Here is a 12,648-nt window from a genome sequence, read left to right as displayed (position 1 = left end):
CCTATTTTCAGAATTTTTTTTTCAATACTCAAAAATATATTTTTGTAAATGTTTGATAAATAATGAATTTTCTATCAATTATTTATTGAAAACTTAATTTCTAAATCTGAAATATCTTGAAACTTTATTTTTTGGAAAATTTAAATTATGTTGAACCTTAAGAAAAATTTTCCTTAACCCTTAGAAAAGTTTTAAATTCCCTATCTAACTTTACCTTTCTCACTTTATTTTTATGTGATCAAAGGGGAAGAAATTAGTATATGTTCAGGGGGAGTTTGGATATTTGTATAAATAAGTTTTTTTAGTAAATTCTTTAATTCATTATATTGTAAATGTTATTTTCAATTTACTTATGTTATTGCATTTTTTTACCCTAACTTGAACTTAGATTGATATACATAAATAAGAGGGAGATTGTTAGAACCCCGGGATAGTTTTGATGTGGTCAATCAGGTTTAGTTAGGTTCTATTGTATTTTATCCTTGTGTCTATGTGTGCGGGAGCTTAGGAACACGAAGTCGAGAAGAAGATGTAGCTAGCGAGAAAGACGGTACGGAAGAGAGCCGTGTGGCTCGGTGCGTTTGAGGGGCGAAGTGTTACGGAAGAGTACACCGGTGGATGAGAATGACGTGCACGACATTCAAGGGACGAGAAGCCAGGGAGGAAACCTGTTTGAGGAGAAGGTCAGAAAATGGGTTCGGATGAGCCCTATTCCGGATAGTCAAAATCACCCAAATGAGTGGAGCAGCAGGAGAGCCAAAGGAGAAGTTTGGAACTCGGTAGCAGCTGCTGAAGGCACCTTCAATAGTATTGAAGGTGCCCCTCGTGCCTTTTGGGAGGAATGCGCCTTCAAGTAGTTGAAGGAGCCTTCGAGCCTTTATAGAAGGCGCCTTCAACTACTTGAAGGCGCCTTAGACTGGGCAAAAGCGACCGTTGGCAAAGATAAAATATTATCTTTGCTTGCCTTGCTGGAGGATCCTTTTGTTGGTACTCTAAGGTTGTTTTGATGTGATCAAACAAGTTAACTTAGGTCCTGTTGTGTTTAATCTTGTGTCTAAGTGTGCAGAAACTTAGGAGCACAAGATATCGAGCAAAAGACGCAGCTAGCGAGAAGGATGGCACGGGAGAGAGCCGACGGGCTCAGTGTGTCTGAGGGACAAGGTGTTGCGGAAGAGTATGCGGGCGGACGAGAAGGAGGCGCGCGGCGTTTCCGAGGGATGAGAAGCCAGAGCAGAAGCTTGCTCGAGGAGAAAGCCGGAAGTTTGGTTCGGGTGAGCCTTATTCCGGATGGCCGAAATCACCCAAGCAAGCGGAGCCGGAGCGGACGACCCAGACCGAAGCAAGCGAAACTGGAGCAGAAGGCCCAGACTAGAAAAAGTCAACATGGTTGACTTTTTTGGTTCGGGCGCCTAGAACGGAGTTTTATCCGGATCGCATATGACCGCGATCCGTTGCGAAGGAGAAAAAATTTTATCCTCCTCCAGGTGCCTGGAACCCTTCTAGGTACCCCGACCAAGGCTATAAATACAGGCTTGGTCCAAGAAGTTAAACATAACAAGCATTCTTGCAACAACACTTGTACACATCACAATTTTTGTTTAGCTTCTTATTTTCTGTGCTTTCACTGTTGTAAAGAGGGTTCTCCGCTTGAAGGATATATTAGTGCACTCCACTTTCTTAGATTAAAAATCTCCCCAGTTGTAACCAAGTAAAAACTTCTGTACCTCTGTCTTTTTAGTTTCATTATTCTTTTTTATGCAAGTGTTTGTTTAAGTTATAAGTTGAGGAAGGTATTTTTGTTTGATTTTGTGCAGGAGCTATTCACCCCCTCTAGTCGGTCGCCAAGGGTCCTAACAGATGGTATCAGAGCAAGGATGTTTTAGGAGGACTAACCACCGATCGAAGCACTGAATCGATGGTCGGACCGAGTATATACTTACCGAAGTTCGAGGGGGAGTTCGCGAGTTAGAAAAAGAGAATGCATGCATTCTTTAAAATCGATTTTAAATTGCTTTTAATAATGAAGTTCGATTTTGTAGCACTCGAAGATAAGCAAGAATACTAGTGGACGAAGAAGGAGCAGACCAACTATGTGGCAAACGACAAAGCAGAGTTTTATCTGCTGAGTGTCCTGCCGCCACAAGAAGTCAAACGGATCGGCGCCTACAACTCAACAAAGGAGCTTTGGGAGAAGTTTCTTGAGCTACACGAAGGGATGTCCGAAGACAAGCTTGCGAGAAGGGACTTATTTCGCAACCAGCTCACCAACCTTCGATTCGAAGAAGACGAATCCATTGCACACCTCCACTCGAGGATTAAGGAGCTCATCACCGGACTTTTGAATCTCGGAGAAAATGTAAGCAACCGAGATTTGCTAAGGTACGCTTTAAATGCTTTCCCTAGAGATACGAAATGGGCATCATTAGTAGATGTCTACTATATTTCTAAGGACTTAGAATTTGTTACCTTAGAAGAGTTATTTTCAACGTTTGAAGTCTATGAATCAAGATGTGTAGATTTAAAGAAGGAGTCAAAGCACAATATTGCCCTCAAGGCGAAGATGGATGAACAAGAGTCAGAATTTTCTTTCGATGATGAGGAAATGGCGATAATGGTAAATCAATTTTAAAAGTTATTTAATTATAGAAAAACTAACCATTTGTAGGGTAGAAAGAGAAGAAAAATCAGATGCTACCACTACAATGAAGAAAGGCACGTTAAAGACAACTGCCCTAAATTAAAGGACAAAGGCAAGAACAAAAAGCCTGTCCAAACGAACAAACACAAAAACCTGAAGACGACGTGGGACGAAACGTCGTCCGAATCAGAGATTGACGCTTTCTCCGAACTCGCGTTAACGGCAAGCTATCAAGATGACAAAAACGATGCAAGCTCGTCCGAAATGAGTATCGAGAGCATCGATAAAGCGGGAGCGACATCAGAAGAAAGCAGCATTTCAAGGGGAGCTACGGATAACGAGATCGACAAGATAAGTCAGATACGATCTTTTCCTCTTGATAAGTCGTTTAAGTTTATAAAATATTTATCAAAGAATTGTAGCAAGCTAGAAAAAGAAATTAAAGAGTTAAAATTAATTCTGGCAAAATCTTGTCCATTAGGAAAATTTGATAAAATTAAATTAGAAATGACAATTTACAAAATAAAATAAAATAACTTAAAAAATCATGCATGCTTGAATGTTCGAACTCAAAATTATAATAAACTAAGCTGACATCTTAGATTTCATAAGGGACAAATTAGAAAATTTTTAAAGAAATATGTTCCTAAAACAATCTTAATTAATCCAGTTAGCTGGAACCTATATTGAGTTCCAAAGTATTGTCTAACTTGAACTTTAATTAGACTTAGTGCTTTCAGCGAGAAAATTAAACGTTTGAATTTCTTTAAGAGTATTGTCTAGAAAGTGGTTAATGCTCCAATAACCCAGAAGGCCTAGTGTCTTGTCATAGCTTGGAAGTCAATTAATGAAATAAAATATTTAATTGACTAACTGATAAAGTATTTAATGATAATTCAAATAATGCTTTAAATAGTTACTCAATGTTTTTTAACTTAGAATTTTTTTAAAGACACTTAGTTTTTTTCTTTACCAAAATTATTTATACAAAATTAGTTTTTGGGAACTTAGGAAATTATTAATATTTCTTTTGGTAATATCAAAAATATTTTTTACTTGGAATTTTTTCTAAAATTATTGCATTTTGTTTGTGTTATCAAAATTATTTTCAAAATTTTCAAAATACTTGATAAATTTCTCAAAATATTGAAAACCATTTTTTTAACCAAAAAACTTTCCTATTTTTTTTTAAGAAACAAAATTAACCCTTAGATTTTTTTGGTACCCCATTTTTTATGTGATCAAAGGGGGAGAAGGGAAGATTAAGTCTAGGGGGAGGTAGTTTAGTAGTTTAATATTTTTAAATTTTTGCACTTTAATTGCAAATTTATTATTTTTACTTTATGTTAGTTTACCCTAACTTAACTTGGGTTGCTCACATCAAAAAGTGAGAGATTGTTGGTATCCCAAGGTAGTTTTGATGTGATCATATAAGTTAAGTTAGGTCCTGTTGTGTTTAATCCTGTGTCTAAGTGTGCAGGAACTTAGAAGCATAGGATGTCGATCAAAAGATGCAGCTAGAGAGAAGGACGGCACGGAAGAGAGCCAACGGGCTCGGTGTGTCTGAGGGATGAGGTGCTGCGGAAAAGTACACGGGCGAACGAGAAGGAGGTGAGCGGCGTTTCCGAGAGACAAGAAGCCGAAGCGGAAGCTTGCTCAAGGAGAAGATCAGAAGTTGGGTTCGGGTGAGCCCTATTCTGGATGGCTGAAATCACCTAAGCGAGCGGAGTCGGAGTGGAAGACCCGGACCGAAGTAAGCGGAACTGAAGTAGAAGGCCTAGATTGGAAAACGCCAACATGGTTGGCTTTCTTGTCCGGGCATCCAGAACGGAGTTTTATCCGGATGGCATTTGACCGCGATCCGTTGTGAAGGGAATAAAATTTTATCCCCCTCTAGGCGCCTGGAACCCTTCCAGACGCCCCGACTAAGGCTATAAATACAACCTTGGTCCAAGAAGCTAAACATAACAAGCATTCTTGCGACAACACTTGTACACATCTCAGTTTTTGTTTAACTTCTTATTTTCTGTGCTTTCACTGCTGTAAAGAGGCTTCTCCATCTGAAGGAGATATTAGGGCGCTCCACTTCCTTGGATTAACAACCTCTCCGGTTGTAACCAAGTAAAAACTTTTGTGCCTCTATCTTTTTGGTTTCATTATTCTTTTTTATGCAAGTGTTTGTTTAAATTATAAGTTGAGGAAGGTATTTTTGTTTAATTTTGTGCAGGGGCTAAAAACATAACAAGGTATTTCTGGAGTTAGGAATTCGATAATAACTTTTTGTATTAACTTCCTAACAACTTTCTGAACTTTTCAAAGAGTGTAAGAGGCTTCTCCGCCTTCATCAAATGAGACATTTTTAGTATAGCTTTATAACTGCCTTAGATTAACAACCACCAAGGTTGTAATCAAGTAAAAATCGTAGTCTCTTACTTATTTTCCTTTTAAATTATTATTTCGTTTATTGTTGTTGCTTAATTAGAATTGTACTACTAATACAAGTCAAAAGAACGGGAGGAGGTTTTGTTTTCTCCTCACAGGCAATTCACCTTCTCTTATATATATATATATATATATATACACACAGACACAACTATTTGTGATTTTAATTGTAGCAATTTTTTTAAAAAAACTACTTATCAATGATGAACGTTAAATATGTACTGTAGCAACAACTAAGAAACCGTAGTTGCCATAATATGGTTGTGATTTGTTCAATCACATTGTAGTAACTACGAGTTCGTAGTTGCTACAACGTTAATTCTACAACATAGACTTAACGTTATTAATTCTACAACCGTAGTAGCTATCATAATTGAACAAATTACGACCATATTATAGTAGCTATGGTTTCGTAGTTGCTACAACACATTTAATGTTATAATAGCTACGAATTTGTAGCTGCTATAACGTGATTAAACAAAATTATAATAATATTGTAGCAGCTACGAGTCTGTAACTATTACACCATAGACTTAATGTCGTAGTAGCTACAAACTTGGAGTTACTACAATGAGATTAAACAAATCATGATCATATTATAGCATCTACGGTTCTATAATACAGATCTAACGTTTGTCATTGTTATAGTAGAAAAATAATAATAAAAATTGTTACCTTGCGGACTGCTCGTTGTAGAACGGTCCACGATAGCTTGATCGAGGCACCTAGAATTGATCTTGACACCTTGATTTATTTTTATTTTTTTCAGTTGAGATGCCTAGAATTGATCGAGACACCTCAATTCATTTTTAAAAAAAACTAAAAAATTCCTTAAATCTTAAATCTTAAATACATATATTATACCTCATAAGCACCTAAATTTTTTTTTACCTTGCAAATTATAACTCTAACACTTAAACCTTAAAGGTAAAATCTAATTAACTTAAATCCAGAACTAAAAAAAAAACAAAAAGAACTATGTATTTCATTTGAGGCGCCTAGATCAATTCTAGACATCCAGATTTAGATCCAGACAAGTTCACAGCGGAAGGTCCGCAGTGTATATATATATAGAGAGAGAGATTTGTTAGCTTGCACACTCATTCGGTGCACACTCCTAGACAACCGTCACAGATCTAGGCATCCGGAGCCCCTCCTAGGTGCCCTGATTAACTTTTGATAATTGAGAGTCCCTTCCAAATGTGCAGGCTAATATTTTGAAGCATAACTTTATTCTCTTATTTATTCCCGTAACTATTTTATCATTACACCATATTTAAGAGGCTTGAGTGCCTACATTATTGTCTTAATGGGGTGTCTAGTTGATTAGAGGATAGTAGATTTATTATAATGGATAGAGATCAATTCTCGACGGGCACATACCCTCAGGGAAAAACTCAATCCACCCCTTAATCACTTGGCGGTCAGCTATAAGTTAACACTATGATTTACCACCATTCACCTAACCTAAGGACGGATTGTGACGAGCACATAGGGTGAACGTAATCGCCTTTTGTTACAAGTGAGTACCTACATTATTAACCCTAGGGCTTGGTTGAGTAGAGCACATGAGATAAACTTATCAAATCAAGTGAGAGTCGATTTGTGACGAAATTGGGAGACATACTCTCTCATATGATGTCCTATTTAATTTTCTGATTTATCTCTTCACAAATAATTATGGGATCTGATCATATAAGAAGCCCGGGATAAGCATATTAATATTATTATTATTATTATTAAAAATATGATATTAATGTAAAAACACTTAAAAGGATGATGCATAAAATACTTATACGATCGACCAAGAGGATCAAGTTTCGAATCCTTGAATATTTTGAAAATCAATTTTTTAGTGGGTATAAAGTTGTACTTTGTATTGCAAATCTTCTTCAATATTATAATCAAAAGCTTTATGTTAATATTTATGGAGTAAAGGTTTAGTCTTCATTCCTTAGGCATAGCAAGAGAATATAACTAGAATGTATTGATCACAAAAATTGAAATAATAATTTAGACGAAAGTAAATTTTCGCCTACAATATTTGAAGTTACATTTCTTATTTTTACAATACATCAAAGAACTTTTTTCCTCGAGTTTTATGATCATTTATGATCTTTTACTTGTACATCATTATTGTTATTTATATTTGAACGATCAATAATATCTTGTTTAAAGTGTAATGATGCCAAAATAATTTTAATCAAAAGAATAATTATTTAATGCCAAAATAAATTTTATGATTTCTATAAATCAGATAGCAGGTTATAATAGCTATAAAATATATTATTTTAAAGAACACAAAACCAACTACATATTTTTTAAAAGATAATGGCTTTTCCCACCCTCTCACAGCGCACCCCCTCTCTATCTCCTTTAAATGACCTTTTTACCCTCTTTTTAAACAATAAACAAGTTATTTTATTTTTTCAATTTTATTTACTTCTTTAGTTTTATTTTTTTAAAAAAATTTTATTTATTATTTTTTCATCAATTTTTTTATCCATATTTTACTTTTAAATTTTTTACAAATAATAACCTCTAAAATCTACTATTAAAAAAATAAAAAATTACCCAGTCCTCGTATCCCATTCGTCGCCCTAGCCCATTGCCGATGGCTTCCGATCGTCGTCTCGATTAAAACTATATCATAGAGGAAGGTGAACGCAGTGAAGTCGTCATCGACACAATCGACGTCGAAATTCGGTCGGATTTGAATAAATTTTTCTTCACCGTCGATCTGAGTCCCTTCTCAAATTCGGCCAAATTTCAACGCCGATCACGCCGATGGTGATCCCTTGGGTTCACCTTTCCCCTAGGGTATAGTTATGGTTGAAGTGACAACCAAAAGCCACCGATAATGAGTTGGAGATGACGAGTAAGACATGGGGATGAAAAATTAAGAATAGAGGATCTGATCTCATATTACAAATATAAAAAACAGTATAATATTTTTGCCAAGAAAATAATTAATATAAAAAATAAAAAAAATGAAATAAGAAAAATGATATAAAGATAAATAATAAAGGGGCTGGCAAGGAAGTGTGTAGGATGCGAAAATTTACAAATAAAAAATTATAGATATATAATAAAAAATTATTGAAAAGAATAACATTGATAAAAAAAATAAAAATCAATAAAGTAAAACAAAATACAATAAAAGATGGAAGAGAATAGGAAGGGATATAAGAGTAAAAAAAAGTAAGTGGGACCCAGAGGGAGACCGCCTTAGGATGGAAAAACACATCTCTTTTTAAAATCAAATTTAGTTAAAATAGAACCTTCATATTATTAACCTTTTTATAACATATCCTTATTTTAACATTCAACCTTAAATGTAATTAAGTGTTAAAAACTCATCCAAACCCATCTCAACCAGGCTATTATGATTTGCCCGAATTAATTCTTCTTCAATCCTCCATCAACATTTTCTGATTTACTGATTTATCTTGATAGCCATAGAAAACTTCCGTAATACCCAATCAATCATCTTCAAAATTAATCAATTCAAATAGAAATACCTAAATTACATAATAATAATAATAATAATAATATTAATTAATAATAGCACAAGCATATAATAATAATGAATTACATCACATTTTAGTTAACACTAATGATGACAAGAAATGTTGGAAGACAAACAAGAAATATAAAGACCAACAAGACAATGGGCATAAACATATAAACAAACAAAATAGTTCAAAACAATTACTAGACAACAGATCAGCATATTTGAAATGTTCGAAACTTCTGATCAAAAAAATATCATATTTGTAGGCTATCGAACAGGTCAAAATAACAACTATTTAGGCGGCGATGGCTTCAGATTCTCCTTCCATCGGAACATCCTCCGCGGGTCGATCTAACTTTACTCCAACATCCTCTTTGTAGTCTCCATGAACCTGCAAGACTGACGAGCCTTTAACTTAAGACATCCAAAGTAAGTAAACCAAAGAGAAAGATGTACCTCCATGAGCTTTCCCAAATCAAACTTAGGGGCCTTTAAGATTTTCACTTTGCGAATGAACACATTTTGCAATGGGAATATGCTCGTTGTCGCTTTCTCAATTTCCTTCCCAATCACTTCAGGTATGAACTTTTGGACTAGATCCTTCAGATCACACGATGAAGCCTGATTCACCATAATTTCAGTCATCTTGCGCCGTATCTGCATAAACACTTCAAATGATAATCCTACGTTGTCTTATAATCAGCCATCAAGGAGGGGCATCGTTCAGTAAATCACCTGTCTAATCTGGCTGGATTGCGCATAGCAAGTGCGCTTGACCTGGTTCGGACGTCTCTTGGTGAAGGCAATACAAAACAGACGCAGTGTATAATTATCGGTGGTCTTCACATCAACATGTGCCTCTATAAGAGTTTGCCACTTCCTTACTAAGGATCTGAGCTTGTCTGTAGTGAAATTCATGCCCTGAAAGAAGAAAAACGTGTAACCACAAAGAAAATAGGATCCAGTCAATCAAAGATACATGAGACGTACCCAAAAGTTTGTTAGAACATTTTTGCCTTGAACATCCTCAGCACGAAGCCGGATCTTCCGGTATGCTTGGTCCTCATCATTTTGAAGGTCAGCTAATGAAACTTCAAATACTCTGTGTTTGAGTCCCTCTGATGCAATCTAAATCATCAAAGAAAAATACTATTAAAGCTAGCTACTAAAACTAGAATCTTTGGATAGTAAAATGCATTGCATACAAGACATGTCAAGAATGGTGCATATGCAAATGCCATGCATTTATTCGCCACAAAGTAGATATATTACGACTCCGGAGTTGATCATACAAGTCCATATACAAATTTTAGCTCAAGAGTACAACCGCCAGATTTCAAATAGTAACAGCCCCTACCATCCCTAGGTAACCAAATTAAGCACTTATAAACACTAAATTCAGTGTCCGTCAATCAAAAATTCAATTAAATTTGATGTACATGCAGAACTTGTCTTTCTCAATATCAGTTATTTCCATGACAATCTACAAGATCACTTGCTGGGAAATCTACATAATTACTTATATTTCTAGACTCTCTAATATCCATCTCCATATTTTCTAGTTCATTTTCCACTCTATAATACAATGCAGCTATTTTTGCTAGAAACTAGAAGATAGAATAGCAGGAAAGGCAAACAAAACAAAGCTGACCAAACTTTCCATGCTTCTAGTTCACTTAGCTGTATAATATAATTTGGATAGTTTGGATATCAACTAGAAGAGTGAATAGCAGGAGTGATAAACAAAACAGAGCTGACTACCACGTCTGGAGATATGCAATCCAAGTTCTTGCTTGGAATAATGAACAAAAAGCAGAGATCTACACCAAGCAAAAAAAAAGAATATTTTATATGTTTCAAACACTTCCAGAATTGGTTCTGTTACAGGGTAAAATAAGTACCATTATCATTAGAATGTTAAATTTCTATAATCTAGGCCACAAAAGGTTAAGCTTTTCGGCATTTCATATCTATTAATATGGCTATGACTAAAAGAATTGCTCCATTCTCACAATGGTCCTATAGATGCTAAAACTCAATCCTCATATTCAGCTAGGAAATGAACAAGCAAACACGACCTTCTATATCACTAGAATTTTCTTTTTCTACAACATGATTTACTAAGTTTAACCTTTGAACAAAACCTTACACTTGAGGCATTCTTTCTGGAGTAAAGAAGAAGAAATTCAGCACCAAATTTTGGTCAGCGTACCAAATAATTAAAATGATAAAAGCCAATGAATATTTAGATGGCAACAAGAGCGAAACCAGGATAGAAGCTGGTCCAATTGGAAGAACTATTCAAACAACTACCCAGGCAACAAACGGACCTTAGTTCCTTGTGTCCTTGACACAAGCGTCTTCCCGACATTTCTGACGGAGAAGACCGATGGGGCCTTGATGTCGTACCAATCCTTCTTCGTGAAGGGATCCACCCTGCAAAAGTTAAACCACAACACACATCGTGTGTCACTAAAATCGGAAGCCAAATCCGTCAAAACTGAACAAGCAGGTAAGCTACGGATCTAAACATACGTTTTTTTCTTGCCTCCCTTCTTTCCTTTGGAAATGCGTTTGTTCTTCCTGCAGACATGATCGGTGAAAGAGTAAGCAAGCAAATAAGGCAGATGAAATCACCGTAAATGGAAAAAAAAATGCGAACTTGAGGTCGGAGAGCCGAACCCGACGGCCATATCTTCTGCCCTCTGGCCTCCTGGCTCTGGCGCTGCTCCGTCCCAGGGTTTTGGCGGACGAGGCTCATGGGGAAAGCATGTAGAGCTTTTATAGACAGGTGATCTTACGCGTAATGGGCCCAGTTAAAGCCCAATAAAGCTTCGGTCTAGTTAATGCCCGGTATTCCCGATCTACTACGTATAACGCGGTTCCTGCCTAGGGTTTCCAGGGGCACCGGATTCATCGAGCACAGGGACTTGCGGTGGTGGAAAGATGGTAATCTTCTCGCCTTCTGTTAGGTCACGGCGACATCCTTCATTTCCTCCAGTCTCTAATCCTCGCTTCATTTTCGTTTCTTGCAGCCGTCGCACAAGACGTTCAAGATCAAACAGAAGCTGGCGAAGAAGATGCGCCAGAATCGCCCCATCCCCCACTGGATCCGCTTGAGGACGGACAACACCATCAGGTTCCTGCCTTTCCTTCTCCTCTCTCTTTGTTTTGATCGACAGTTTCCTCAATTTTCTTCTCTTTTTTGAAATCCCGTTTCTAGGTATAACGCCAAGCGCAGGCACTGGCGCCGCACAAAGTTAGGATTTTGAGGACGCTCTATCTTTCCGGTCGCCTTTCTGAAACATTAGGTTTCTTTCTCACCTGATCGACGATTCTCGTCATTGCTTTAGTAGAGTATCTTGTTCCTTGTTCTTGTGCTGAACTCGTTCGACGGTGATCGAATATGGATTTTTGCACGCTCTATCAGTTGATTTTATGTTCTGGAATTTGTCGAATCAAATGATTTATGCATTTGTTGGATCTACTGCAATTAGTTTCGGAATTGATCGTGCTTTTGAACATGCTTGGAATCCGTAAATAGTTCTGACGCTGTGTAATCCTCGATGAATTCTGCTCCATTGTCTGTGCTTTGATAACCTGCCTCATGATCCAGACCTTTTACACACGCGAAAGGTAGGTCTTCGTCCTCTTCCTACTCTGCATTCTCTTGCTTGCTGCTGAATGACAACTCGTACGCCGCCGTGGGACAATGAGGCTGCGTCCGCATCTGCACTGAGGCACGGATCCTCTAGCCAGCAAAGTGCTGCTGATTCATAGAATCGAGCACGGATCCTCCATGGATGGTCCATTATTTAGGCCCTTGATTTCGATAGACCTCACCTACTTAAAAGTAGGGTTTATCCAAATCAAGGGTTCTCATACAGCGAACCATCCTCTGGTCCGCAAGTCCAAGAGCGATCCAAGGTTGTGGTCTAGAGGATCTAGGTGTCCACGGATCTATTGATCGAGTCGTACTCGATAGGTACTTTTTCTCCAAAATTTCTACATAGGGAGAGGCGGAAGCTAAATTCTTGAAAACGAGACACTGATT

At 37.0% G+C, this 12,648-nt stretch overlaps 2 protein-coding genes across 3 annotated transcripts; one reads left to right on the top strand and one right to left on the bottom strand.

The window, feature by feature from the left end:
• Positions 1 to 8,658: 8,658 nt before the first annotated feature.
• Positions 8,659 to 11,435, bottom strand: LOC121971499 (40S ribosomal protein S3a-like). 2 transcript variants are annotated; one of them, XM_042522802.1, is made up of 7 exons: positions 11,277 to 11,435; positions 11,130 to 11,177; positions 10,925 to 11,030; positions 9,585 to 9,722; positions 9,330 to 9,515; positions 9,051 to 9,251; positions 8,659 to 8,985 (listed from the first exon to the last, which is right to left on the bottom strand). In XM_042522802.1, exons 1-7 carry the CDS (start codon positions 11,285 to 11,287, stop codon positions 8,890 to 8,892), a joined length of 786 nt encoding a protein of 261 aa, XP_042378736.1. In that variant the 5' UTR covers positions 11,288 to 11,435; the 3' UTR covers positions 8,659 to 8,889. The 2 variants fall into 2 exon arrangements, with proteins under 2 accessions (XP_042378736.1, XP_042378746.1); XM_042522812.1 differs by having other exon boundaries at positions 11,257 to 11,345.
• On the top strand, positions 11,420 to 12,081 carry LOC121971511 (60S ribosomal protein L39-like). The gene is made up of 3 exons (XM_042522823.1): positions 11,420 to 11,543; positions 11,630 to 11,733; positions 11,818 to 12,081. The coding sequence occupies exons 1-3, from the start codon at positions 11,541 to 11,543 to the stop codon at positions 11,864 to 11,866; spliced, it is 156 nt and encodes a 51-aa protein (XP_042378757.1). The 5' UTR covers positions 11,420 to 11,540; the 3' UTR covers positions 11,867 to 12,081.
• Positions 12,082 to 12,648: the final 567 nt, after the last annotated feature.

Source organism: Zingiber officinale, chromosome 1B, assembly GCF_018446385.1.
Source record: "Zingiber officinale cultivar Zhangliang chromosome 1B, Zo_v1.1, whole genome shotgun sequence".
Taxonomy (NCBI): domain Eukaryota; kingdom Viridiplantae; phylum Streptophyta; class Magnoliopsida; order Zingiberales; family Zingiberaceae; genus Zingiber; species Zingiber officinale.
This window is presented reverse-complemented; position numbering and strand designations above follow the sequence as displayed.